This window comes from Electrona antarctica, assembly GCF_951216825.1.
Source record: "Electrona antarctica genome assembly, chromosome: 3".
NCBI classification, from domain to species: domain Eukaryota; kingdom Metazoa; phylum Chordata; class Actinopteri; order Myctophiformes; family Myctophidae; genus Electrona; species Electrona antarctica.
In genome coordinates, this window is record NC_136808.1 from 17,642,189 (window position 1) to 17,668,768 (window position 26,580).

Genomic DNA, 26,580 nt, shown 5'->3' on the forward strand with positions numbered 1-26,580 from the left:
GCATTGAGTGTTAGTACACACACACAAAATGTGTGTGATTCTCTCCTTTTTCCTATGATGACAGCCTCTTATTATTTAGGCCTGGTGTGAGAGAAAACAGACTAGTTTAGTATTCTCAGAAGGTAGCCTGGTGAAGAGGGAAGTGAGAAAGAGGCCCATGCTCCCGTGGACCAGCGGAAAGCCCAATCAAGGACTTGTAGTTATTTTGGCACCATAGCAACACAGCCGGCACAGTGGCTGGATATAGGCTGAGTCTTGTTGCGATAGAGGAGGAATGCAGATAAACAGGACTGGACAGAGCATACATGGATAAGAAACACATGCCTTTAAGTGTGGAATCTCATGAAGAACGAGTGCTACTGAATGAAGTCATGACCAATTTAAGAACTTGACCATCATGCCAGTCAGAGCAGAGGTTAAGTCATTCAATCCATATATATATATATATATATATATGTACAAAACCTCTGCAGCAGTACATAATCCTTAAAGGCCCAGTTTGATGGTTTCTGAACTGCCCACAGCCCTCCTATGAGACACAGACTGAGTAGAAAAGAAATGTGGTATTTTATCATGAACAATAGTGAGGACCAATTAAATGAAGATAAGTTGAAAAGTGGTGAAGTGGTCCTTGAATCAAAAACATTATCGATAGAATAATCGATAAGAAGATGACGGCGAGTTGCAGCCCTAATGTTGCATATTGACTTTTGTGTTGATAGATTACCAGACGCTGATGACAGTGGCAGAGAGCATCACAGCCTTAATGTTCCCATACCAGTGGCAACATGTCTATGTCCCCATTCTGCCTGCCTCACTCCTGCACTTCCTGGACGCCCCTGTGCCCTACCTTATGGGCCTCCACTCCAATGGGCAGGATGACCGCACCAAATTAGAACTGCCGCAGGAGGTACACACACACACTTTCTATGTATACTCCTGAGCACGACTTATATTATTAGAATGTATATTTTTTTGTATTTGATTGGGTGTTTGTTTTTTTAACTAAATTGTATTTTTTAGAAAAGTCTCCTGTGGTGAAAATTAGCACATGTGCTAACACACTGTAAATGATGCATCTACAATTTGTACAACTGTGCAATGAGCAATGCAATTGTTATGTCCATATCAAATAAATAAACATAAACATAAACATAGACTGCCATTGTGGTCGTAGAACAATTACTGTACAATTACTTTTAATTGTTCCACTTTTTCAAAAATTAATTAATTGCTTTGTGTGGAATTGGCTTTGTATTTTTGGATAGAACATTTCCCAACTATACCTTCCCATTTGGGTTGATATACTTAACAAAGTAGTTAAACATAGTAGGATTCAGTGGTTTAAAATAGAACGCAAACTGTCCCCGACTCCCCACCAATGTTGGATTTTTCATTCTTCTTTATTTTGTCAAAGGCATCTTACATCATTTTTTTGAATAGTTGCAATACTCAGCAGCAGGAATGGGAACAGGAACTTGTTAATTGTATTGGTACTCTGTTGTGGCTGCAGTGACATGTTTCCTAATTAACTAGACTGTGGCTGTCCGCCGGACAGTCTAATTTGTCTCTTAGTCTCTTCATGAGGCGATTTTATTTTTCATCATTATCAAATCATTATCTAGTTATGAACATGCAAGATATTATTAACACAGCAAAAGGGCGCTATATGGACGCTCTCGCAGTTCACCCTGCATGTAATGTAATGTACAGATAAAGCCAGTCAATCACACAAACATCACTTCAAGCTCTGAGTGTTTAATAGCTTGCTTTAAGTTCAGCTTAAAGCAATGAACACAAGCTTTGGTCTCAAAACATCCTGTGGGAAACACTCAACGATCTTATTCTTAACCATTTCCTTTTTTCAGGCCAACTTGTGCTTTGTGGACATAGACAACCATTTCATCGAGCTGCCAGAGGACCTGCCCCAGTTTCCCAACAAGCTGGAGTTCATTCAGGAGATCTCAGAGACACTGATGTCCTTTGGTATTTCTCCAGAAGGGAACCTCCACTACAGTGAGAGCCAGGCCAAATACAGGTTCCGGTCTGTCGACATAGTCTCTGACAAGCGCAATGGCAATCTGGCCAGCTCGCCTCTCAACTCCTATTTACTGAGAGAGAATGAAACCATTGCCAGACTGCAGGCTATTGTCAAGAGGACAGGTGTAAGCCTGGAGAAGGTAAGACCACATGGAGATTCATGATCTCTACCCCCCTTAGACAGCACTTCTTAGACTTATATAGCATTTGAAACAGACTTATAGCATGTCATGTAGACAGCACAATAAGTGCATTGTATGTAGTCATAGCACTTCATAGTATATATGTACAGCATAGTATAGCATATATGTGTAGTTTATATGTATAGTGTCATTATATAGATATGTTCTAGTTATAGTTTATATGTATAGTGTCATTATATAGATATGTTCTAGTCACGTTCTTAGCTTACGCATGTTTCGCGATAAATGCATTTTTACATATGTGATGTATTCCCATGCTTTTTGTTCTTGCTTATTGTAAGTCGCTCTGGATTAAGAGCGTCTGCTAAATGCCTAAATTGTAAATTGTAAATTGATAAGAATAATCCCTGTGATGAAATTGGACAGATATAATGTGTAGTTCAATCATTTATTTTGGCATTATTAACACACATTATGTGCCCTTTCATTCTTTCAAAATATTGACGTGGGTGTGCCCATCCGATTTCGCAAAAAAAACAAAACGTGTACGTCCTGGCCACTGCATTAATTCCTAGGACATCTGTGGATGTCTTGGGCACAAATTGTGTTAAGATATTATAAAAGATAATGCATATTTTCACCATTGCATTATATCATTGCTCTTGATTGATCTTGACCTTTTATGTCTATAGTAATTTAATTGGTTGAATATTTATAAAACACACAGACACACTTAACCGCCTGGCAACATAGATTATTCAGATATATATATCCAGTAATATGTGTCAAAGAGTCACTGAGCAAGACAATTAAAGTGTTCATTCACGACCATCTGAGCAGCCATCAGCTCAGTGAAGCTGAAACTGAATTAGCCCCTTGGGATCAGAATCTAACGGTTGATGAATGATTGGTTGGGATGCTACAGTAGCTCAGGGTGATCTCCGCATTAGTGGACTAATCAGCTTATGAAGTAGTGGTCAGTGTTAGCTTTCCCTGACAGGGTGATCTGCTCGTCAGTGTATAGCTTCTCAGTCAGCCGGTTAAGCCTGGCAAAAAGTTACTCTCACCTGAGGTCACGGAGTTGAAATTAACACAGTGATTTATGGGTGTGTGGTGATTTGAACACAACACAACACACCATGGCTCATGTCTTTTCTTTGTTTTTATTTTGTTTGCTGTGTTATTTATACAGGTCTCTAAAATGACTCAATTGCATCTTAAATTTAATTTTTGTTTTCTTTTTTTTATCTCTTTTCCCAAAAATCCCCCAACCTTTGATTAACAGTCAGATAAGAAAACATGAAAGAAAAGCAAAGATCTGCTTGATTGTTGTCATTCTCTTCACCAGACATGTTCTCATTGCTATCAAGCAGAAACCTTGTATCTCCATATTTAATCTTGTTACGTTTTTCGGAAATGAATACCCGGCTACTTCATACAAGAGTACTTTGCAAAAGTAGCAATAATTGCCATTGTGACGCCTTGTAGATCTGTATTTTTGCTTTTTCAGAATATATATATATTAAAATAAAAATAAAAGTGTGTCTTTGGGTTTATAAATATTGAACCAATGAAATGTATTAACAAGAGTTTGTTTCTAAATAGTAACTAAATTGGATCCATTTGAACAGACACACGGGTCCTTTTTTCCATTTCCCGAAAAGTAACAGTTTTGGACATACAAGGTTTCCACCTGACGGCAACAATAACCTCATTCCTTATCTTGTTTGTTATTCTTCCGCTACTTGCATGTTTGTGCACATTAGCTGGACGTGAGAGAGGATGCCAGCGTCGATAAGGAGCAGCGGGCTCATTGCTCAGAGGAGGAGCTGAAGATGCATCATCTCAACATCCAGGTGCGCGAGGTCTTTGCCAACCGCTTCACACAGATGTTTGCTGACTACGAGGTGTTTGTCATCCAACCCAGCCAGGACAAAGAGAACTGGTTCACCAATCGTGAGCAGATGCAGAATTTTGACAAGGTAAAGGATCAGCCTAAGTGTGACCGGCGGTTCATGTGTGGGACAGAATAGTGAATTGTATGGCTATATATTATATCAATGTCGTGAATCTCGTGATATGAGACTAGATATCGTCTTGGTCTGGGATTGGATATCGTAATATTGTGCATTGGTATGTTGCCTATTCCTATGTTTTAATCACATAAGCCTTATTTTATACTTAAAATAATAATAATAAATAAAAATACATTTGATACTGTTACAGTAAGATTTTATGGACACAAGATCGATTTTTCTTGTTTTTTGCTTCTACACTCTTTTGTCATAGTGCTATTTATCACTTGGTGGCAGTATCCTTGTGTATTAAACATACTGTACTATAAAATGTAGTTGTATTATTTATTAATTTCTATGGCTGCAAATATTTATTATTTTAGTAGCGATAATCGAAAATAGAAGATATACAATTGAGTATTGTGACGCGTTGTGAGCTTGTGAGTTGGCTATTTTCACTACATTTGAATTTTTTCATTAAAAAAAGGAAACATTTCCCCAATAATGACATAGCAAAAATATTGTATTAATTTATTATTTTATTAAATTATCTTTATTTCTTTATAATAGATTACATTGATTTAGTTTGATTAAATGTTACACAGTTCATTTCTTATTTTGTCCTCTCCAGGCCTCCTTCCTCTCTGACCAGCCAGAGCCCTATCTGCCCTTCCTGTCCCGTTTTCTGGAGACGCAAATGTTTGCCTCCTTCATCGACAGTAAAATCCTCTGCCACGATGACGAGGACAAGGACCACTCTCTGAGGGTGTTTGACGCCCGCGTCGACAAGGTCCGCATGTTGAACGTTCGCACGCCCACTCTGCGCACCTCCATGTACCAGAGATGCACCAACATCGACGAAGCGGGTAGGCAGACATGTTTTGTAATGTAATGTATTTCTGTCTGTGTACAGTAAACTGCCTTGTCTTGTACTTTTCCAGAAATAGGAAAAAGAAAGTGTGTTCCCATGGATCCAATGTACTTATTGTTTAGCTAAATGGTCCTGTTACTTTTCATTAGTTAAATATTAATAAAACCCAGACACAGAAGTAACCACCCTCACTCAACCTGGCGTCCCTATAATTTTAATATTCAAAATGTTTCCACATTTTCACAATCTTCAAAAATGGTGACACATTGTGAACTTGAAGATCAGCTGTTTTCGCGTGACACTGTCATATGACGTATAAAACAGAACAGAACGGTCATTTATTTAAAAAAAAATCACACCTGTGTGAGTGGTGTAAGGTCTTCTTATATAGCCTGTCTGACGTAATGAAATCATGTCTGACGTAATGAAATCACACCCGGGTGAACAGGGTGAACATAGCTCATTTTTTCTGCACAGACTAACAAAGCCAGTTGTAGGAGTGCTTTACACCACTCAAAAATCATGTCTGACGTAATGAAATCACACCCGGGTGAACAGGGTGAACATAGCAACCATGCTAATTTTTTCTGCACAGACTAACAAAGCCAGTTGTAGGAGTGGTTTACACCACTCAAAAAAATAAGGGTGGAGATATATACACAGATATTACTTTAATTCAAATGTGTTGTTCCTTAACTGGCTGTTTTTTCTAGACATCCTGCTTAAAAAGCGATATGAAAAAGTAAATTTTGTCGCCCCTGCACCTCATGGCATTGGACCCACCTTCTTAATAATTTGTTCTCATTTTGCCGTGTTGATTCATCATTATTTGATCTACACTTAGAGGATTTCTGAACAGTAGCTTAAAAATTGATTCATGTAGTTTTTCATACAGAGGACTTAAGTACACGTTTTATAAGTCTCATCAAAGAATAATTAAGATTACTGTGTGAGATCCAATATCCATTGCTGGTATGTCAGCTAAGCACTAACCTTGGTGAGCTAAACCCTCTTAACAGTGTCTTATGTCTTTAGTCGTGTTGGTGATGGTTTGATCTCTGGTATGATGACTCACAGCATGAGGATGATGATTGTTTAAATAAGGATTTCTCAATGTTACATTGATTGGGCAAATGTGATAGTAGGTTACACAACACATTTTCCCGCTTTTCTAAACAATATGTGTTGCATTGAAATATTTTATTCACTTATTTACTACTGCCAACTCAGTGTATGAGTAGCACAGCTTGATGTTGTGCGATACTGGGAGCTGATGGTAGGTGTTGCGCTCAACCTCAGCAATCCATCTCCCAGAGGTCTAGTGCATTGAAGCAGGGATAGACTCCCGCTGATACCGACAATAAGCATCTCTGACTTACTTACTTATTTACTATGCTACTTTATTAGGTTTTATGAAACCAACACCTACATTAGACCTGATTGCAATCCATGAGGCGTTAACAAATATTAATTTTAGTTGAGAGCCCCAGCCACCTTATAAAAGTAATTTATTTTCTAGATTCAAATGACCTGCTAATTGAAAATCACATAATACAGAGAATGAACCTTATAGGAATGCATTCAGTTTTATAGACAGTAAAAATCAGTGTACAAATGGACCTTTATTTGGTAACATTTTTACATGCTCAGAGTTAAATTTACATGTGGGGTTTTCCTGTGTCCAGAAGCAAGCAGCAGGCGATAGCAATCACTGATCATGACATGTATACTGTAGGCTACATCAGATACACAAGTACAGGGATGATAAACAAAACCAAGGGAAGCATTGGCAGCTGAGGCGGGTGAGTCATACCTCTAGGAACTATTAAGAAATCATACCCGCACTCCTACCATGAATCTCCCTGCCATGTGTCACCCACAGAGAAAGCCATAGAGATGAGAGTGTCAAAGATCGACCACACAGCCCTACACCCCCACCTACTGGACATGAAGATTGGTCAGGGCCGTTATGAACAAGGCTTCTTCCCCCGACTGCAGTCTGATGTGCTCTCCACTGGGCCTACCAGCAATAAGTGAGTCAATCTGTCACATTATGAGCAGTGCAATACTCATTAAACTCAGTAAACTTAAGGTTAGGTGTAGAGCCAGCATTGAGACAATACATGATGAGACGATACGCTCGTTTAGGTTACCACCGTGCTCAGACCACCTGGTGTGTTGTCCTAATTCAACTCGAGAAACCACAAAACGAATAACCACAAGGAGGGTCGCATTCTGAGAAGTAACAGCCTCACGTTATGGAGTGTATAACATCATTTTGTATTATTTTGGCCTGACCTTTCTTTCACCACGTCAAGGAGGTTTTGTTTGTTGTTGTTTTGGGTCCCTACTGTAGGGGATCCAATTAAAACCTAGTTCATCACCATTTGCAGTAAATAAAGGAGCTGAAGGGGACCCCTTCATTTTGTGGTCAGTTCTTCTTGTCTAAAGCTTATATTTGTAAAACAACTGTAAAACATTCTTTGTTTTGTTTCGTATTGTTTTGTAGATGGGCCAAGAGGAGCGCTCCAGCCCAGTGGAGAAGGAGAGACAGACAGAAGCAGCACGCTGAGCACCTTTATTTAGACAATGACCAGAGAGAGGTTCATACAAGGGTTTTTCTCCTCTTGTTATGTTGCTGTTGTCTATCAGTGCAACTTACATTTACAGAATACATTTTTATTTGCAGATCTTTTTATTTGTAATTTACTTTCTTCCTAAACTTTACGTATGTGTGACTGGTTCTTCTGTGAGTCTGAAGTGAAATTATACTATAATATACCTATTTTAATAGGGATATTATTGTTATTTTCTGTTACTGTGATTGTTTTCTTTGTGATTTAATACTATGATCTCATTCTTATGCTATCTATATCTTAATTTATACTTCATCATGCAAGCGTGTTGCTTGCCAGTAATAATTGATCTACAGGTTGCTAACTTGTAGGTCAGTTATTTTTGGCAAGCAACACTATCTTACTACAGAGTATAATTAGGCCTATATCTCTCCCACAAATACTCTGGCATGCTGTTGGTCACACTGTCTTTCTGTCTGTGTCTCTTTCACTCACATACTCACACGCTCAGCATGTGGAGTGTTTGTTTCCGGAGCGGCAGCTCCTGCTGTTTCTAGACTACTACTGGCTCTCCCAGTCCTACAGGCCCTGTCTAAAGTCGGTGACTGTGGATGTGGTATGTGTCGGTAGTGACTGAGGCCTGAGAACTCCCTCCATGTGCTCCTCACTCCCTCCCTCGTTCACTACCACCAGTACCAGTGTGTTAGTTGATCATCCATGGAACTTCATAACTAGGGGCTAGGCTAGGGTAACCTGACTCCGCCAGATGGGGCAGCAGAGAGTACACTGGGTTCCCCCCAACCCAGTGTACTCTCTGCTGCCCCATCTGGCGGAGTCAGGTTAAGGCTAGGGCATATAGGGCTATATCTTGCGCCACCCCTTAACCCTTATCCTTAAACTTATTTGCCATTTTTTACTATTTTAAAAAACCTTTTAAAATAGTTCAAATAGCCGATCTACAAGCTCACAATATGAAGATGTAGATCGGCTAGTTGAACTATTTTAAAATGATTTTCAAAACAGTAAAAAATGGCAAATAAGTTTAGGGATAAGGGATAAGGGTGGCGCAAGATGGAGCCCATACTGTCATTTGGGATCCAAAATCTTAATATTGACTGAATTTAAACAGTAATTGTCTGGTACATTGGTGTGAAGATGTATTAATACCTCTCACAATATAGTTGGGAGAGAATTTCCCTATACATATTGACCTACAAGGCACAACGATGAACACACATTTCTACATTTAACATTTAAAAATTGACACCAGATAAGGATTGTGGATTATTAGTCGTTGTAGCCAGTGGTCACCTCAGTAATTATTTTAATAGGATAAAATAAATCCTCAGTACAGAGAGTTTCCATTATTCGTCAGCAACTCAGCATAGAACACACTTTAAAGTTAAACCCTCCTCGCTGTTCCCTTTGGACCATGATCAATCCCTGTAGTTGGCTAATCATTGTGCTAAGTACGTATGTGTTGAATGTTATTTCTTTCCTGTTAGTGATCTGAACCTGTGTACTGTACATATCCTGTATGTCTGTACTGTACATATTTAAATCCTGTATGTACATTGAGAACATTTATTTTACTCATTTTGTGGGTTCTTTTTGATTTGTTCCTTTGCTGACTGTGTATTTTGTCTCTGATAACAGAAGTACATCCAGGAGGCCAGGAACCTGGGAACAACCATCAACCGACAGCCAAAACTATCCAACCTCTCACCTTCTGTCATCGCTCAAACCAACTGGAAATTTGTGGAAGGATTGTTGAAGGAGTGTAGAAACAAAGTGGGTTTATTTTCACACACACACACACACACACACACACACACACACACACACACACACACACTCACACAATTACACATCCTTAATTCCTTTTCACAGCATTTCCACAGACTTTCACAGATACACAATGTTGTTTGGTATTAGTTCTTGCAAAAGTTGTTTTAAACATGCCAGAATTTCTTAGTTCATATTTGGGGCTATATCTTGCGCCACCCCTTAACCCTTATCCCTAAACTTATTTGCCATTTTTTACTATTTTAAAAAACCTTTTAAAATGGTTCAAATAGCTGATCTACAAGCTCACAACATGTAAATGTAGATCGGCTAGTTGAACTATTTTAAATTTATTTTCAAAATAGTAAAAAATGGCAAATAAGTTTAGGGATAAGGGATAAGGGTGGCGCAAGATGGAGCCCTTGGTGTCTTTGGTCTCAAACAGTTTGTGAAGACAGTTAGGAAGTAGATTGTTTTGGGCTTTGAACAGAATCAATAAGGTTTGAAGAATGACTATATCCAAGAATTTTAGTGTGCGAAGATTTATGAATATATTGTTGGTAGGCTCCCGGTACTCAGCTCTCTTAATTATTCGTATAACTATTTTCTGTAAAATAAAAATTGGATTAATGTTGGTTTTATAGGCCTGGGCCGTGGCTCAGCGGTCCAGGCACCTTGGCAGGTAATCCAGTCTGGCAGTGTGCTGCGGGTTCGACTCCCGATCCTGACGGCCCTTACTGCATGTCACCCCCCCCCCCCCCCCCCCCATCTCTCTCCCCATTTCCTGTCAGCCTACTGTCTGTCCCTCCATAAAAATATAAAATAAAGGCGAAAGCCACAAAAAAACCCATTTAATGTTGGTTTTATAAGTGTTTCCCCATACCTCCACACAGTATGTCATATATGGAACTATGAGGGAACAATATAGTAAATATAATGAGTTTTGGTTCAAGATTTCTTTTGATCTGATCTGTATAATATGGCTATGGTTTTAGCAGATTTCCTTCTGATGAGATTGATATGAGATTTCCAACTTAACTTGTTGTGATCAATTAACACTCCAAGAAATGTATATTCAAATTCACACACACATGTGCGCACGCACGCACGCGCACACACACAATGTATATACTATACCAGTAAGACGCATCCGGCCTCGTTGATGGCCGGATGCAGCTGCACTAATAACTTTGGGGCAGGCCCGTCTAGAGTTTGAATGGACAGGTATAAATATAAGTCAAAAGGGAGACATCGAAGAGAAATTATGGATGGGGAACATATGTCAGAACAGGTTCTGACATATATCCATATATGGAGATCTAAGTGTTTGAGGTCAGATGAGTTTCTGGCCAATATTGATGACATCAGGGATCTCCATATATGGACAGCAGGTCGCATTTACTATCCATCCCTGATGATGTCACGATGACCTGGGGGCTTGCCTGGGGTGACCAGGGGGCTGATGTCACGTGATGTCACGATGAACTGGGGGGCTTGCCTAGGGTGACCAACCAACCAACCAAAACACACACTGACGCAAAATGCTAGATTCCATAGTTAACTGCGACCTGCGGTCGCAATAATTATCCTCACATTTGTATCATATTTGTTACAGGACTATTCTCATCAAAGAACTTAAATCCTTTCATGCCTGAACTGATTTTCTGCCCAAATCGTCTGTATCACAACATATCCATAATGTCCAATGCTTCATTCAGAACAGATGTCTTATCTGTATGTTTGCATGTCCGTTTGTTTTGTGCATGTGTCTGTGTGTTTTCGTTGTAGACCAAGCGTATGCTGGTAGAGAAGATGGGTAGGGAGGCGGTTGAGCTAGGTCACGGGGAGGTGAGCATTACGGGTGTGGAGGAAAACACTCTCATCGCCAGTCTCTGTGACCTGCTGGAAAGGATCTGGAGCCATGGCCTGCAGGTCAAACAGGTAAAGAGCTCAACGTCCTATAACAACGGTTCTCAAAGTGAGGTCTAAATCTTGGGGAAAAATGGAAACATTTGGAATATCCTTGAAACATTTAACACATCTTGTATGGGGGTCCATGGCACAAATAACCTTTTCAGATGGCGGTCTGCGGTTAAATCTATATTAATTTGGGGGTCCTTGACATGAAAAAGTTTGAGAACCACTGCTGCATTTATAATATGCCCAGGATAACCAACACAGTCTGTGCAGAATTCAACAACTTGTGTTTGCTTGTGCAGGGTAAATCTGCCTTGTGGTCACACTTGCTCCACTACCAGGAAAGCAAAGAGAAGAAGGATGCAACTCCAGGGTGTTTAGGTCCCCCAGGTAATTATTGAAATCAGAGGACATGACTTTGAGTGCTCAGATCTGTGAAATTGTGTGGTTGTAGCCACTTGACTAATATAAATAACTCCTTTCCTGTTTCCTCAGGTTTCATCCATGATCCTGAGAGACGCAGATCTGATGGTGGCGCTGCCTTGCCCCCTCTCAGAATCTCTCTCATACAAGACATGAGGCAAGTCTCCACATTTCACATCAGCTTGGTTTGGAAACGTATTATAAGTGATTTTGTCTTGCTTATAGTGCCTTCTTGTGGCAGACTGTTGAATAACATTTCCTATTTCCTAGTACTATAATAAGTATTCTGACCTACATCAACAGCAGCTTTGTTTTGCACAAGGAGACTTTTATTTATTAATCAAATATTTGCTATATGTGCACCAACTTCACAGATTTTTGCAACACAGACATGTGATAATTGATCAAATTCAGGGGCAGTATCGTATGTCAGACAGAGCTTTTCTTTATTCCTGTTTTGCCTACTTCATAAAGCACCAATTTGCTAGCAATGGATATATTATATTGACATAAAAAATGGACAACCACTGCTGTACTCTATGGCTGCCTATGTGTGTATCCCTGTTAGTGTGGAGATGTTATCGTCCTCGCCATGATGTGGAGTCATGTGGAGTCATTCTTTGCGTAGCGTGACGGAGGCTCAGAGTGAAGCTGTGTAACAGCACGTTACTTCCAGCCTATTTCCCAGACTTCCTGTGTGTCTGGTTTGGAGGGCAGGGGTGGGGGTGCAGGGTTAGCTCAGGGCACGCTCACGCAGCTGTAGTACCACTGTCTGCAGCTGTACCGCTGCTCTTAAACACACATACATGTAACAAATAACAACTATCTTCCAGTCAAGTCACAAATGTATGTTTCAATAATTGAATGTTCATCTTATGACACAAGGATTGTGTTTTTGTTTGTTTGTTTGTTTGTTTGTTTTTTACAATCTATTGTTGGGCAGTAACATTTTATCCTCTCCCCCACCATAAATCAATGGTTTGTCATCTGTTTGTGAGTTTTACAAATAATTAAATAATGAAAGGTATTAAGAGTCTGTCGCTCCATTGGAACGCAGGTTTTGTTTTTCCTGACAAGTTAGGGTTTTGGACATACTAGGTTGGCACCCAATAGCGACACTGATTTGCTCGGTTGCCATGGAGAGAATGAATGAAGGAAACTGGGTTATTTTGTGCGTGCATAGAAGGGTGTAATGGCCACAGCCAGGGAGGGGTTTGGAAGTCTGAGACGTGTAAGACATGATGAAGAGCTCTTAGAGAGCAGACCATGCTTATGGTACAGGTGAAGTGGAAGGTAATGTGTCTGGACATGAGAGGAGTCTGGCTCACACACTAGGGCAGTGGTTCTCAAACATTTTCCTACATTTATACATATTTGGCCCCGGACCACCATCTGAAAAGATGTTGTTCCACATACCCCCATCAGAGATGATTTGTATTAAAAGAATATATCAGAATTATTCCAAAATCTTCAATTTTTTTCAAGATTGTTATCAATTGGCTTAAAGTGGTTAAACTAAGGTTGATGCCATCATAACTAATTCAGCTGGGAACCACCTCAATGACCCCTGGGGGTCCCCAGAGCCCACTGCACTAGGGAGTCTGCTTCAGGTTCTGCTATGGAATCATAGAGAGAGAGGTCAATGTCCTTGGCCATAGCACTGGGTCTGACAATGTTATGTTGTATTGCAAGTATAACAGGGTTGATTTCAGTAATAATGATGAAAACGATGAAATGTATTTATGTGCGTTTGCACATGCTCTTAATGTACAAACAAGCACTTAACCTCCTCTAACCTCTGTGTTCTCTCATATTCAGGCACATCCAGAACATTAGTGAGATCAAGACAGATGTGGGCAAGGCCAGAGCCTGGGTCCGCCTCTCCATGGAGAAAAAACTGCTTTCCAGACATCTGAAGCAGTTACTCTCCGACCATGAGCTTACAAAGTAAGCAAAATTACTAGGGGTGAAGTCTAATCTAATAATCATTAGTAGATCTTTTTTTTTTTTTTAATCAAAGTTTAGTAATAGAAAATTCTGTATAGTGATGTACCTTGTAAAAATGTGTAATATGTGTAATTTACGACGTCACCAAAATGTAAATGCTTGTCTTAGTTGCGTATTATAAAATGGAAAATTATGCCTTTTACTGCTGCATAGACATATTACAGGATGTCTGTTTGGGTTTAGAGAGAGTGATGAGCATTTACCATCAATTTGTACCTTATAACATTATAAATAAATCACAGATTAATGGAGAAATCCTAAAACAGATAATTTGATTATGGAAATTATTCTTAATTGCAGCCCTGAAAACAATAGCATTCTATGCTCCTGCTATACCACGTTGTGGGGTATTTGACTGCTTTGACCTTTGTTTACGCAGACTCCTCTATTATTTTGGAGGATTGTCCCTCATATTAAGTTAACCTGATATCTGCAATACATTAATAATGCATTGGCTTTTGAAACTGCTAAGCTTCATACTACAATCCATGTGAGGATAAATTATTCATATGGGCTCTTCATAATTGATAATATCAGTGGAGAACTGGGTCACACTCAGGTTGATTTCTGTTTCCATCTGTGACCTGTTTGTGTCAGTATTTCTGTTTCTGTAGTAAATGGCAACCATGACTGTTTACTTACTTAACTATTATTTCTGTGCCCATGATTATTTACTTAACTATTATTTCTGTACCGACTGTCACGGAGAAGATCGTTTATCCGATCCATGTAAGTATGTATGTATGTACATACTAGAATGTACAGTGTAATCTCCTCACTGTCTAGACGTTAATGTCTTTGGTCTCATATATGTTAATCTTTCATATTTGTTTTTCTTATAGAAAACTGTACAAGCGATATGCTTTCCTGCGCTGTGACGATGAGAAAGAGCAATTCCTCTACCACCTCCTGTCCTTCAACGCTGTGGACTACTTCTGTTTCACCAATGTTTTTACCACTATCAGTGAGTACTACTACATTCAGCGATATTGTGCAGTCTGGCAATTGACCATATTCAGATGGTGGTCATACTGACCATTATTATAATAATAAACCACTATTTTAATACAATCAGAATCAGTTTTATTTGCCACATCAAATAAAACTAAAAGCAGTGGGTGAAATCACTACATTGTTCTGTAGTATTCTGTGAGAAGAGGGAGGATAGAGTGAGAGCAAAGGGAAAGAGACAAAAAACAGGTTAATAGAACAAATAAAGCTATACCTACATATATACAGATATTGCATGTGACAGCAGATATGTACATGATACTTAGCATATGCAGGTGTGTACATGCTATTTTGAAATATTAGCATGCAAGTCAAAGAAAAGCAGCAGCAGGTATAATGTTTCTTAAGGTGCTGTTTCAAAGACCAGTTTGTGAGTAGTACTGTCCAGTTACTCATGTGTCTGTGTCCTCTCTATTTGCTTAGTGATCCCCTACCATGTAGTAGTTGTATCCAGCAAGAAACTGGGAGGCTCTATGTTCACTGCCAACCCCTGGGTGTGTGTGTCTGGAGAACTGGCCGAGACTGGGGTATTGCAGGTCCCCAGAAACACCCTGGAGATCACGTTTGAGGTTTGCATATTATGGCTAACACTTACCACAGTATCACATACAGAAAGTAAACAATCTGCAAACTCACAATGCATCACACCATTGTGAGTTGTGAGCTCGTAGATTTTCGGCATGTGACATTGTTGTAAATGTATTATAAATTCAATGAATATACAAATTTCAGTTGAAAATTGTTTAATCTTCATGTGACTAAGCATTATTGTCTTTAATCTCACCTATGCCCAGAGAGAGGTTCTCCAAAGCATAGCATTAAATGTTGCCTTCCAAACCGTTTCAGTGCCAGAATCTTGGCAAGCTTACCACAGTGCAGATGGGACACGATAATACAGGCCTCTACGCCAAGTGGCTAGTCGAGTGCGTCATGGTCAGAAATGAGATCACAGGACACACTTACAAGTAAGGACACCTTATATGTTTAAGAATTTTTCAACTAGCATAATGGTTCTTAGACAAAACTTTCCCATTTTGACTGATGTGTCCATTTGTGCGGTTGCAGGTTCCCATGTGGTCGGTGGCTGGGGAAGGGGGTGGATGATGGCAGTCTAGAGAGGATCCTGGTAGGAGAACTAATAACACCCAGTTCAGAGAATGATGACAGAATGTGCCGTACACCCCCCATGCAGCAGTCCCCAGGGATGATGAGGAGGTTCGTCACCATCTCCCCAAACAGCAAACCAAGTGAGTAACAAACACACAGCACTTCAATTATCTGAAGCAATGCCCAATTACATTTTTGTAATGTAGTTCTGTGGAAAGATTTGGATAACTGGTAATACCAACATTGAATTGTTAATCTAAAATCTCCATTTCTTCTCCTATATGACACATGTGATAGGATTGGAGACATTTCATCATGGATTTTTCTTCCCTATACTGTACCTGTATGTCATGACTGACTGAGTCTCCTTTTCTTGTTGTGCAGAGTTGAACACAGGTCAGATCCAGGAGGGAGTGGGAGAAGCCATTAATGGAATTGTGAAGCATTTCCACAAGCCAGAGAAGGAGGTGAGAGACACAGACCAGACAAGGCCCATGCAGCCTCAAGTTCTATTATTCATCACCAACAGTCTATCTTCTTAAATGTGGGCTGCAGTGGCTCAGTACTTACAGATGCCATCTGGAAACCTAAAGGTTCCCGGTTCTATCCCAGGATTGCCAGGCTGCTCCTGGCTTTGTGTCGAAGGGTCCTTGAGCAAAACACTGATCCCCTCCCTAACTGCATCCTGAACGACCCTAGGTGGCTGCCCACTACTCCCAATTTTTAGGAGCTTAGTTTGTAATTTCCCTCACAAGAATGGAAGTATAAAAAATGATATTTTGACAACAAGAACATCACATATAAGCAACAAGGTTTAGGTCTCTTTTATTGGCTATTTACGGTTGTTCGTTTTCTGCCTCCGCTCTGGTAAATGCTTGTGAATGGATTGTGAATGAATGTAAATGGTGCATTTATATAGCGCCTTTATCCAAGGCGCTTTACAGAGATTGTGCATTACATTCACCCATTCACACACCGATGCCGGAGGAAACCATGCAAGGCACCGGGAGCAATTAGGGGTTCAGAGTCTTGCTCAAGGACACTTCGACACTAACTCTGGGGGAGCCCGGGTTCGAACTGGGAACCTTGCAGTTGCCATCCGGTCACTCTACCCCTGAGCCACTGCCGCTGGATCTGGATCTTCAGTAGGAATTTCTTAACTATTTTCTTAACTAGCAGGTCCTCTGAAAGTTATTTTTTGCTTAGTCAGCCCTTGTGTAACTGGGATAGAAATCGCGTTCAACATTCTGTGTAAAACAATCTTTGAAATACAATAACCATCAATTAGACTAGAGGGTCCAATTGATTGAATTTCCAATTGAAATTGGAAATATGAAAAATGATTGATGTTCTGCGTTAATGCTGATTTAGGTTTAGATTTATATTTGTAATGTTACTGGCATTCTTACACCTTGTCAGAACTACACATAATAGCCTACTTACCCTAATTTACTTACTGGCAAGGGAAATGCCCGTTGATATTTCTTCTATACTTTCTCTGCCTTCCACCCATGCACCGCCAGGACTTTCATGTAGAGTTTTCAACTTCTACAAATATGTTTGTTCAAATCTGTGCAAAATCAGATTTTCAGACATTTGGTCAATGAACGAGCTTGAAAATAAAAAAATCTGATTTTGCACAGATTTGAGCGTGCAGAGTCTCCCTTTATTGTTTCATATACTTCATTGTGACTCCAGCACCTCACCCACTCACCTCACTTTCTTTTAATGAGAAAACATATTGTTTTGAATTTTCTTATATGATAATGTAATGTGAACATTTTAATCACATCTTTTTCTGTTGCTTTTATCACTCTCAGAGAGGCAGTCTGACCCTTCTGCTGTGTGGGGAATATGGTCTCGTCGGGGCATTGGAGCAAGTATTTCAGCACGGTTTCAAATCACCACGACTCTTCAAGAATGTCTTCATCTGGGACTTCTTGGGTAAAGGCTTAAAAATGTTACTGTCAGTCTTTAATCAGTTATTCATTATACATGCCAATGCATCACTATCCTACTGACCTTGCTTGTGAATGCCATATGTTTACAGAAAAGTCACAAGTATACTTTGAGAGTGCAGAGCAGAGAGAGGCGGCTCTGGATGAGAACTGGCAAACCAGGGTGCGCCACTTCTGCCGGTTCATGCGTGCCATTAGCAGCACATCAAGAAACATTGGGAAGGATGGGAAGTTCCAGATGCTTGTCTGTCTAGGAGCAAGGTAGGAAATAATCACTAACCTCACAAAACAGATGTCTAATCTCTCCTTTCACTAAACATACTACCAAACAGATTTTGTAGTTGAGTAGGAACTTAGAAATGTTATTGTCAAAAAAGAAATGGTGAGACATAATGTTGCATATTGCATATGATGATGATGACCTAAAAGGCAATCAAGAGCATGGCACCCCATCATAATAAGTGTCCTTCCCTTCCCTATGACACCCTGACCAAGATCCAAGCATCCTAGTCTCTTATCCCATCTCTCCACATAACGCATTCTCATTCTCATTTTGACACAAAACAAATTGCATCATTGGGCAGCGGCACCCACACCTAACTGGCTGACTGCATGATAGCACAAAACAATTTCTGTCTTGTGTGGTTTGGTCATGAGTCATATGTGAATATTGGAGGTCACAACCAATTTATGTTTTGCTAGATGTATTGTGGTTATGGCTGTTGTCACGTTGTTAACTAAGCGGTGTTTCCACTCCTAGGGACCATTTGCTGCACCATTGGATAGCTTTGCTTGCAGACTGTCCAATAACTGCTCAGATGTATGAGGACGCTGCACTGATTAAAGACCACACATTGGTCAATTCTCTGATCAGAGTGCTGCAAACTCTGCAGGAATTCAACATTACCCTAGAAGCTTCACTTGTCAAAGGTGTTGGTGCTATCTGAAGCCAGCCATCTTTGCAACAGATGGACCTGACCAGGAAGGAAGATCACTGGGGACCACTAAAAAGAACAATTAAACCTTTTTTATGCAGGAAGAGACTTGAACAAACGACGTTTTCTGGCTTATATTAAAGCTACTGTTACATTTGCCATATATTAAGTGCAATGAGCCTTTCAAGATATGTTTTTATCCTCAATAATGTTGCTGTTAGACGTTAAAAATATGTTTTCTATTATGATTCATGATTTTCACATTAACAATAACCCACTTATACTGTTTTATTGAAAGCTAAATATTTTCATTGTTATTATGAACTGCAGACAATGGCTATATTTAAGGGAAATGAGGAACAAAAAATGTTAATATATTTTCAAAGAAGAGCAGTATTATTTTGTTATGTCTGTCATGTTGCTTGCTCTGTTGTCAACTCAGATTCCAATGTCATAATGCAGAGCTTAAAGCAAATGATGTAGAAGTATGCTTTATAAGTATGTATATGGCTGGGGTAGGTGTTTTGAAGGGTGGAGGATGATTCACCACGTAAATGAAATGGTGTGTCACAGTTTGGTCATTCTTTGATAAGTATAAGAAGTATGCAATTCTTGTACTTGCAATTACTTGAGCAGTGATAAGGTTATATGCCTCTCATGACAACAAGACGGTGTAGCTAAGGCTACCTGAAATGCACAATTTATTCAGTCGGACAATAATATGGCCATGTCATTGCTTTACATTTTTAACATGTCCTCCAAACAGGACTCAGCAATTTTGATGAAAAGTGACTCATCATAATAACCTTCATGGAGGCTAAATACCTCTAACCATTCCTACCCTTTTAATCATCATAGTGCTCTGTTTTCAAAACAAACCTTCAATCTTTGCCAGGCTCTTTAAGATCTAAAAGTACACTGATCTTTGAAAAAAAAAACAATTGTGACCATAATTATGTGGAATACACGTATCTTCCTTTCCTGAATTATCATGGTTTCTGCTATGCAAAATTCTGATAAAAATCAATGGGAAAAAGGTTAACCCCAGGTCTAGTTTATACCATTATCAATTGACATGATTGGACCCTCCTCTCTGGGCAACACAAACCTGAAATGCAGGTAATATTAAGATGTGAATGATGTCTTTCCTGTGCCAACAATGACATGTCTCAGCTGATTGTGTTGTACTTGTCTATGTACGACCCTTATGAGCATCTTGGGAGATATATATTTTTGTTTTCCAATACTGTTGTACATTTATTGACATAAATGTGTAATGTAGTGTTTATTAAGTGAGCAACCGTGTACAGTGTAAAAAAAAATATATAAAGAATAAAGCATCAATAATGCACATTGTACAGTTGTACTACTTTTAATGAGATGTACACCAACATAATCCTTCGTACTGTAAAACATGATTCACTCATTACTAGCGTCATCATTGTGCACTGCACAATAGCGGCTTGTAAAAATGTAAACAAACTCGTTCGCGCCATGTCAAGTGGGCAGTTGTGTTTATTTATTTTTTAAACCCATTGACTAGATGCATTCTGGGACATCGAGTGTAACGGTACGGTTGCAACGGGACTCTCACTCTCATTTCACTACATTACCCAACATGCAACGTTTACAAACACAACGCACAGAAGTCAGCGATTGGTCGAACGCGTGTTCAAAAGATACCTTTGCGCTCCTTATATGGCCTTTCTCCGCGCGAGCCTTTTCATTCCGTGTTTTTATGCTAATGATATTCTAATCCCCAGCTGTATGCAGTAGTAAGGCATGCGCAGTGCGTCAAACACAAATACTACTACTACTACGAGAGAAGATTCAAAGTTTTTGTTCGGTAGGTAAGTCCGCTTTTTGTGTTCTTCTAAACATAACAGTAGATTGGCATCTTTTATTGAATCATCAGAAGTGCCCGGCGTTGTGTGACTTTGAGTGTGTCCGTGCGTATTGTTGATGTGTGTGTACGTGCGCGGGTTGTTGCGCGCAACACAATGGGGACAGAGAGAGCGTGGCATGGAGGGTAGCTAGCGCGTTAGCATGTTAGCTAACAACAATGAGCCATATTTGGCGCTCTAGCGGGCAAAAGTTTGAATTTAAAGGGATGTTGGGCCAACGCACCAAGAATATCCTATTTAAATGTTAACACACAAAAAAACAGCGTGCGTTCAGCTGAACGTTTTATGTATTAATTTAGTAATTGCATGATGAAAGTGCATTCATCATGTTTAACACATTCCAACAACGACTAGCCCCGCCGGGTAGCTTTTTGTTTGTTGACTTCAAAAAGAAGCGGCTGGCCGACCGACACTCAATCTATCCGTCGTCCTCTGACCGATTAACCATATTTTAATTGTCCGCCCGAAGTCATTAAACCAAATCCTTTTAGATTATTGATGATGATTAAAAAAAACGTTTGAGGAATCAACTGAATTTTACACATGATGTGTAACAGACAGTCTGCGCATATTTGTAATTCAAGTCCGTGAACTTGCCGCTGAATCTCTTCGACTGGATTGAATGTCGCTTGTCGATCATAAGGACTCAGATCTACGGGCAAAACAAAAACACGCGTTTTTAGCTTGAAGACCAGTTCTTACCGACAACCGACGACATGATAATTATAATGTAATTGTTGCTTTTTGTTCTGTCATTCCCGCGATTACAGTCCCCAAACTAATCATAAAACTAGCTTTTATCGTACTGCCCAAGGTATTCTACATTTGTGTTCAGTATTCACTGTAAAATTGTATCAAGAGTCCAGTGTAGTGTGGTGACTTTTTTTTTTTTTTTTAATTCATTTATTTATTTTTTTGGAAACCAACGCTTGGTATATCTGGGGGTACCGCCCCTTTTCGTCACGGGGATAACATGTATTTGTACACAGTAAAATCCTCACTGGTCCGCTTTGGTTACAACCTACATTTATACAATCTGAGTTACAAATTAACAGTCTCATACCCTTGTTATGATGACCTTGCAAGTGTATGCAAAGGCTAAAATATGTGCTTCAGATGGCATTATGTAGAGCTAGCATTATATAGTGTATTTTTATAGTTTCATTGTTCACATTCTACTGTTAGACATATTTTAGGTTCTTAGTTTACTTATGATCCTTTGATTTTCTATGCATTTTATGTAGTACCATGTGGTGTTCTTGCTTACTGCACTTTGTTGTTCTTGCTTACTGTATAGTAGGTCGCTCTGGATTAAGAGTCTGCTAAATGCCTTAATTGTAATCGCATGAGTTGATTGACTTTGCAACATTGTTATTGATGAGTGGGGTTTCTACTCTCAGGTTTTTCCAACTACAGAACGCAATATGTTTGGTTTTCACAAATCAAAGATCTACCGAAGTAATGACGGATGTTGCATCTGTAAGACCAAGTCCTCCAGTTCACGTTTCACAGACAGCAGTCGATATGAGGAGACCTTCAGGCTGTGTTTTGGGTGAGGAATCGGATTTAAAGGAATACACTTTCAGATTTTTATACTAACCTGCTTTGGTGTGTGTGTGCACATTCAGTTACATTTGTCATTTGTAGACCTGGCATGAGTGGCAGGCAAGATATTATACTGTTTAGACTGATGATAGGTTCTTTGTTTACCTATGATCTTAGATTACAATTTCTATGCATTTGATGTGTTACCTCATGTTTTCCTCATTGTGGATTAAGAGCATCTGCTAAATTGTGTACATTGTATCCATAAAGGTTATCAGAAGACCGAGAGGGAGACATCTGCAATGCCTGTGTGCTATTAGTGAAGAGATGGAAAAAGTTACCAAATGGTTCCAATAAGAACTGGAAGCATGTAAGTATTGGGCCAAGGTTTTTCATCCTTTCATAACCCACTTTGTCTGATTGGCAGGTCACCTTAGAATGGGGCAGGGCGGGAGTAGTTTAGGGGTAGACTGGCCGGTAGAGCAGCCGGATGGGAACCATGAGGTTCCCAGTTCGATCCTAAGCTTCCCCAGAGTTGGTGTCGGAAGTGTCCTTGAGCAGCTGCAAGACTCTGAACCCCTAATTGCTTCCGATGTGCAGGTTGGTGCCTTGCATGGTTTCCTCCACCATCTGTGTATAAATGCGTGATTGCACAATATGTAAAGTGCTTTGGATAAAAGCGATCTATAAATGCACCATTTACCATTGCTAATGAGTGAGTTTGTAAATGAAAACAGGTTGTGGATGCCAGAGCTGGACCAGGGTTCAAGTTGACCAAACCCAAGAAGATCAAGAGTGGTGATGGAAAGAGGAAAGCCAAACTGAACAGGCTTCATATGTTGAAGAGACAAAGTAGGTGACCTGTAGTTGTAACGGTTGACTTTAACAAATGATAACTTCAATAACACTGTCACTAATGCGTAGTAGCTAAAACATAAAAATATGTAGCAACTGTGACTTCACACCTCTCAAACCAATTAAACAGATAATGTAGTATTTAATATGATATAAGCCTTGTTTATACTACTTAACATTGAGTATGTGTACGGTATGTATCAGTATACCATGTAGTAGAACATATGGCATAGTAGGTAGCCATTTTTTTTACCATTGGTTAAGAAAAATGTTGCCATATCCTGCCCTCTATTGGATGTAGCGGGTGGATGTCCATTTAGACGAGGGATGCAGTGAAGTATGCCACTTGCATAGAGTTCATGTACATGCAATCATGCATAGGTGGTCAAATCTTGTATGGTAGTCCCTGGCACAATATTTTCTTTTTTTGAAATTATGGGGTCTGCAGGAGGGTCTTTGACATGGAATGGTTTTAGAATTACTTGATCTAATAACACGATTTTGCCATGTTTGTTTGAAGCAGACTCTGATGCCCACAGCACCACCTCCAGTATGTCTCCGTCCAGGTCTCCAAGTTACAGCAATCAGTCAGATGATGGCTCAGACATAGAGTCCAAACAGAGACGCCACACTCCTTCTGCCTTCAAATTCCTTGACCGCTCCTATTGGAAAAGGTGTGTAATGTCACTGCCACTAAACAATGTAATTTAATTGCCATCTGCCCATCATTTTTGTCTCTTTGTTTAACCACACGCATACTTTTTTATAAATCTTTTCTCCAGGCAAAAGGTGTGCTGTGGAATTGTCTATAAGGGGCGGTTTGGTGAGGTGATTATTGATCCACGGATTTTCAAGCCCTGCTGCAGCTCCAAGAAACCGAAGACGCTGGTGGCCACACAAGTAGCCACACACCTTCCAGAAACACTTCCTCCGCCACATCCAGAGGACCTGAATGAAACTTGGTGATTTTTTTTTTTAAGGATTATTATCCATGGCATCCAGCTGGCTTTGTCTCCAGTGGCAGACTTGTCAGGCTGCCAGGTCCATTCCCTTTGTTAGATTAATGTGTATATAGACGTTTTTCTGTTAGCATTTGAACCCCAGCATGCCTATTCTGGTTGTAATATTTGCCAAAAATAGCTGATCTACAAGGCTTGTAGATCAGCTATTTTTTTTTTGGCAAGATATCTTTTGGAAAAAGTGGCCCAAGTACCTCAAGTCCGTTTCACGAAGACTACCGGGTTTAAGTCATTAACTTCTCATTCCGTTTTTTTGTATAGAATTTTATTTTGTTAACCTTATTTTACAGAACACAAAAAGAAAAAAAAAGTTTTTATGCGGGCATTAGTATACTATTTATAGTAGGTAAAATTCTATGGCCTCGAGAGGCTATCCATGTCTGATCATGAAATGTTTTGTAATTTTGAAAACTTTTTGTATTAACTGACCAATGTTTTGTAAAGATTTTGTTACTTTTTCATACATATCGAGGCTGTTATATTTTTTTCCTTAATTTGTCAATGTTTGCTTACTCATGAAAAACACCAGCTTTTTCTAATATCAGGTAATTTTTTATTGCAGTGGCAATGTGTGATTGCTTGTATGTTTTATGTGCAAGCGTGAGTATGTAGGGTTTTAGTATATAAAGGGCTATTAGTGAAAACCAGGATCGTTAGTGCACCTGTCCTATGAATTTCTTATGGACTTAAATGTGTGTATATATGCATGCATAGTCCAACATTTTCACAATTTAGCACACACCCGCTATACATTATAAACACTCCATTTTAATTAGCTTATAAGCACAATCTGCACATTGATAATAGATGGGGTTAGACCATGCATGCAGTTGTCTTTGGAATAACAAAAGTGCATTATTTATTTGTCTTGTTCAGATTGCCACCTGCTCACATTGCATGTTGATCAGGTGTTTTTATAGTAATTTGTAAATAGACCATGTTTTTGCTCTTGGTCCATCAGAACTGTTAAAATACATGGTTGACACACCACTAATTACCCACATCATTTAATGTTCCAGAAAAGGGTGATCATGGCAGGTTTAATTTCATGTTAAGCTTACAGTATGTCCAAGTCCATATTCTGCAAGTCTTCATAATTCACTTATCTGGTTAATCTTATGGAATGTGAGCCCCAGCCTATACATGGAAATGTTATTTATATACATGTGTGTAGCAAGTATGAACAGCAGGGAACTGCTAAAGCTTTGCAATGTGGTGTCTATCAATTAAGTTCAAATTGAAAGCATAGGTGGAGGACCTGTTTGGCTGAAAGCAAATTCAACTTAAAACATGACCAGTGTCATCATCCTTTTTTCTAATATGCTGTCACTGTGTTTATTATTGAAAGCTAAGACTATGCAGACATTTTGATTGTGAGAAGTATTTAATTTCTTGCCCTCAGGTGTTAGATTCTGACTAAACCAAATCAGCTTCTAATCTAACTCATCCATTTCCTCAGCAATAATTAACATTTTCCTAACCACAATTCATCAGTTTACCCTCGAGATGTTTAATATTGTATATTATATATATATATATTAAGAAATGCTCGGATTGCACGGTTTTAGCCACATAATACTGTCTCAAAAATGACAACGGTTTACTCAACTTCTTGGGTTAGAAGGCAACAAGTCTATAACAAAGAGCTCTAAAAAATGTCCTTTCTGCAGGGTAGTTGTATGCTGAACATTCTCTATTATAAAAGAATTGCTGCTGCTTTTGTAAATTGAAATTAAGCTTGTTTTTGTCCTTAAGGAAATGCCATATTACTGTTTTTGTAAGGTACATTTTGGGATATGAGGTGTGCCTTAAAAATTGCCTTTCATTTGCATTATGAATTTCAATCTCATGTAATTTATATTTATTTATTACAAAACCTTTTGTAAAGCAAACCTAAAGAGTAACCATTAGACCATGTCGATTCGTTTTGAAATTGTGCACTTCTTTTGAATATTTCTTTTTTTCCTCTATGCTATTTTGTATACTGTATCACAGCCAGTAGTTCCGTACTGTAATAAAATCACAAAAGATCAGTTCTGTCAGACCTTTATTTGCACCGCTAGGTGGTGCACAAGTGTTACAAAATGTGCAGAAGTGAACAAAGTGCAGTGCAGTAACTGTTAAAAAAAGATCACGAATCTGCTATGAATCAATGTTGAAATAAGAGGAATTGAATTGATGTATTCCCCATCATCCCTACATGTAGAACTGTTGGCTAAAAATAAACATGCATATGATGCATTACAGCACACGCACACATAGGCGAGGGCCTAGTGATTAACAGCCTAGGTTTTATACAACAGGCAGATTCCAAACCTGACACTGACCATTGTTGAAGTCTCCACAAAAGTGTTTAACACTAGCGTGTAAAATAGCCTATAAACTATCATGACTTCCACTGTTGTGTTTTCTTTTTGTTTTCAGTTCTCAGCATATAAGTCTAATGCTGAGAAAGAGAAGGCTATAGCC

General features: G+C 39.3%; 2 protein-coding genes across 6 annotated transcripts in view; both read left to right on the forward strand.

Moving 5' to 3' along the window:
* The window catches only part of dennd5a (DENN/MADD domain containing 5A), a 40,448-nt gene extending 20,304 nt beyond the window's left edge, over positions 1 to 20,144 (forward strand). For all 3 annotated transcript variants that reach the window (XM_079498048.1, XM_079498047.1, XM_079498049.1), the window contains 19 exons: positions 723 to 910; positions 1,869 to 2,180; positions 3,950 to 4,165; positions 4,830 to 5,064; positions 6,952 to 7,102; positions 7,579 to 7,672; positions 9,302 to 9,436; positions 11,219 to 11,371; positions 11,650 to 11,737; positions 11,843 to 11,927; positions 13,589 to 13,717; positions 14,620 to 14,741; positions 15,212 to 15,357; positions 15,635 to 15,753; positions 15,854 to 16,035; positions 16,280 to 16,362; positions 17,716 to 17,839; positions 17,946 to 18,114; positions 18,614 to 20,144. In XM_079498048.1, coding sequence (XP_079354174.1) covers positions 723 to 910; positions 1,869 to 2,180; positions 3,950 to 4,165; positions 4,830 to 5,064; positions 6,952 to 7,102; positions 7,579 to 7,672; positions 9,302 to 9,436; positions 11,219 to 11,371; positions 11,650 to 11,737; positions 11,843 to 11,927; positions 13,589 to 13,717; positions 14,620 to 14,741; positions 15,212 to 15,357; positions 15,635 to 15,753; positions 15,854 to 16,035; positions 16,280 to 16,362; positions 17,716 to 17,839; positions 17,946 to 18,114; positions 18,614 to 18,800 — 2,918 coding nt within the window. In that variant the 3' untranslated portion in view covers positions 18,801 to 20,144. The remainder of the gene's footprint in view (positions 1 to 722; positions 911 to 1,868; positions 2,181 to 3,949; positions 4,166 to 4,829; positions 5,065 to 6,951; positions 7,103 to 7,578; positions 7,673 to 9,301; positions 9,437 to 11,218; positions 11,372 to 11,649; positions 11,738 to 11,842; positions 11,928 to 13,588; positions 13,718 to 14,619; positions 14,742 to 15,211; positions 15,358 to 15,634; positions 15,754 to 15,853; positions 16,036 to 16,279; positions 16,363 to 17,715; positions 17,840 to 17,945; positions 18,115 to 18,613) is intronic.
* Positions 20,145 to 20,478: 334 nt separating this feature from the next.
* Positions 20,479 to 26,139, forward strand: sinhcafl (SIN3-HDAC complex associated factor, like). 3 transcript variants are annotated; one of them, XM_079498068.1, is made up of 6 exons: positions 20,479 to 20,634; positions 22,093 to 22,244; positions 22,508 to 22,607; positions 22,975 to 23,089; positions 23,613 to 23,766; positions 23,875 to 26,139. In XM_079498068.1, the coding sequence occupies exons 2-6, from the start codon at positions 22,117 to 22,119 to the stop codon at positions 24,056 to 24,058; spliced, it is 681 nt and encodes a 226-aa protein (XP_079354194.1). In that variant the 5' UTR covers positions 20,479 to 20,634; positions 22,093 to 22,116; the 3' UTR covers positions 24,059 to 26,139. The 3 variants fall into 3 exon arrangements, with proteins under 3 accessions (XP_079354194.1, XP_079354196.1, XP_079354195.1); XM_079498070.1 differs by having other exon boundaries at positions 23,616 to 23,766; XM_079498069.1 differs by having other exon boundaries at positions 20,484 to 20,638.
* Positions 26,140 to 26,580: the final 441 nt, after the last annotated feature.

Excerpts from the sequence above, each read along its gene's own strand:
- sinhcafl (XM_079498068.1), top strand. The coding sequence starts at position 22,117 with ATGTTTGGTTTTCACAAATCAAAGATCTACCGAAGTAATGACGGATGT. Across the intron at positions 22,245-22,507 it reads ACCTTCAGGCTGTGTTTTGG|GTTATCAGAAGACCGAGAGG; the intron begins GTGAGGAATCGG and ends GTATCCATAAAG. Across the intron at positions 22,608-22,974 it reads CCAATAAGAACTGGAAGCAT|GTTGTGGATGCCAGAGCTGG; the intron begins GTAAGTATTGGG and ends AAATGAAAACAG.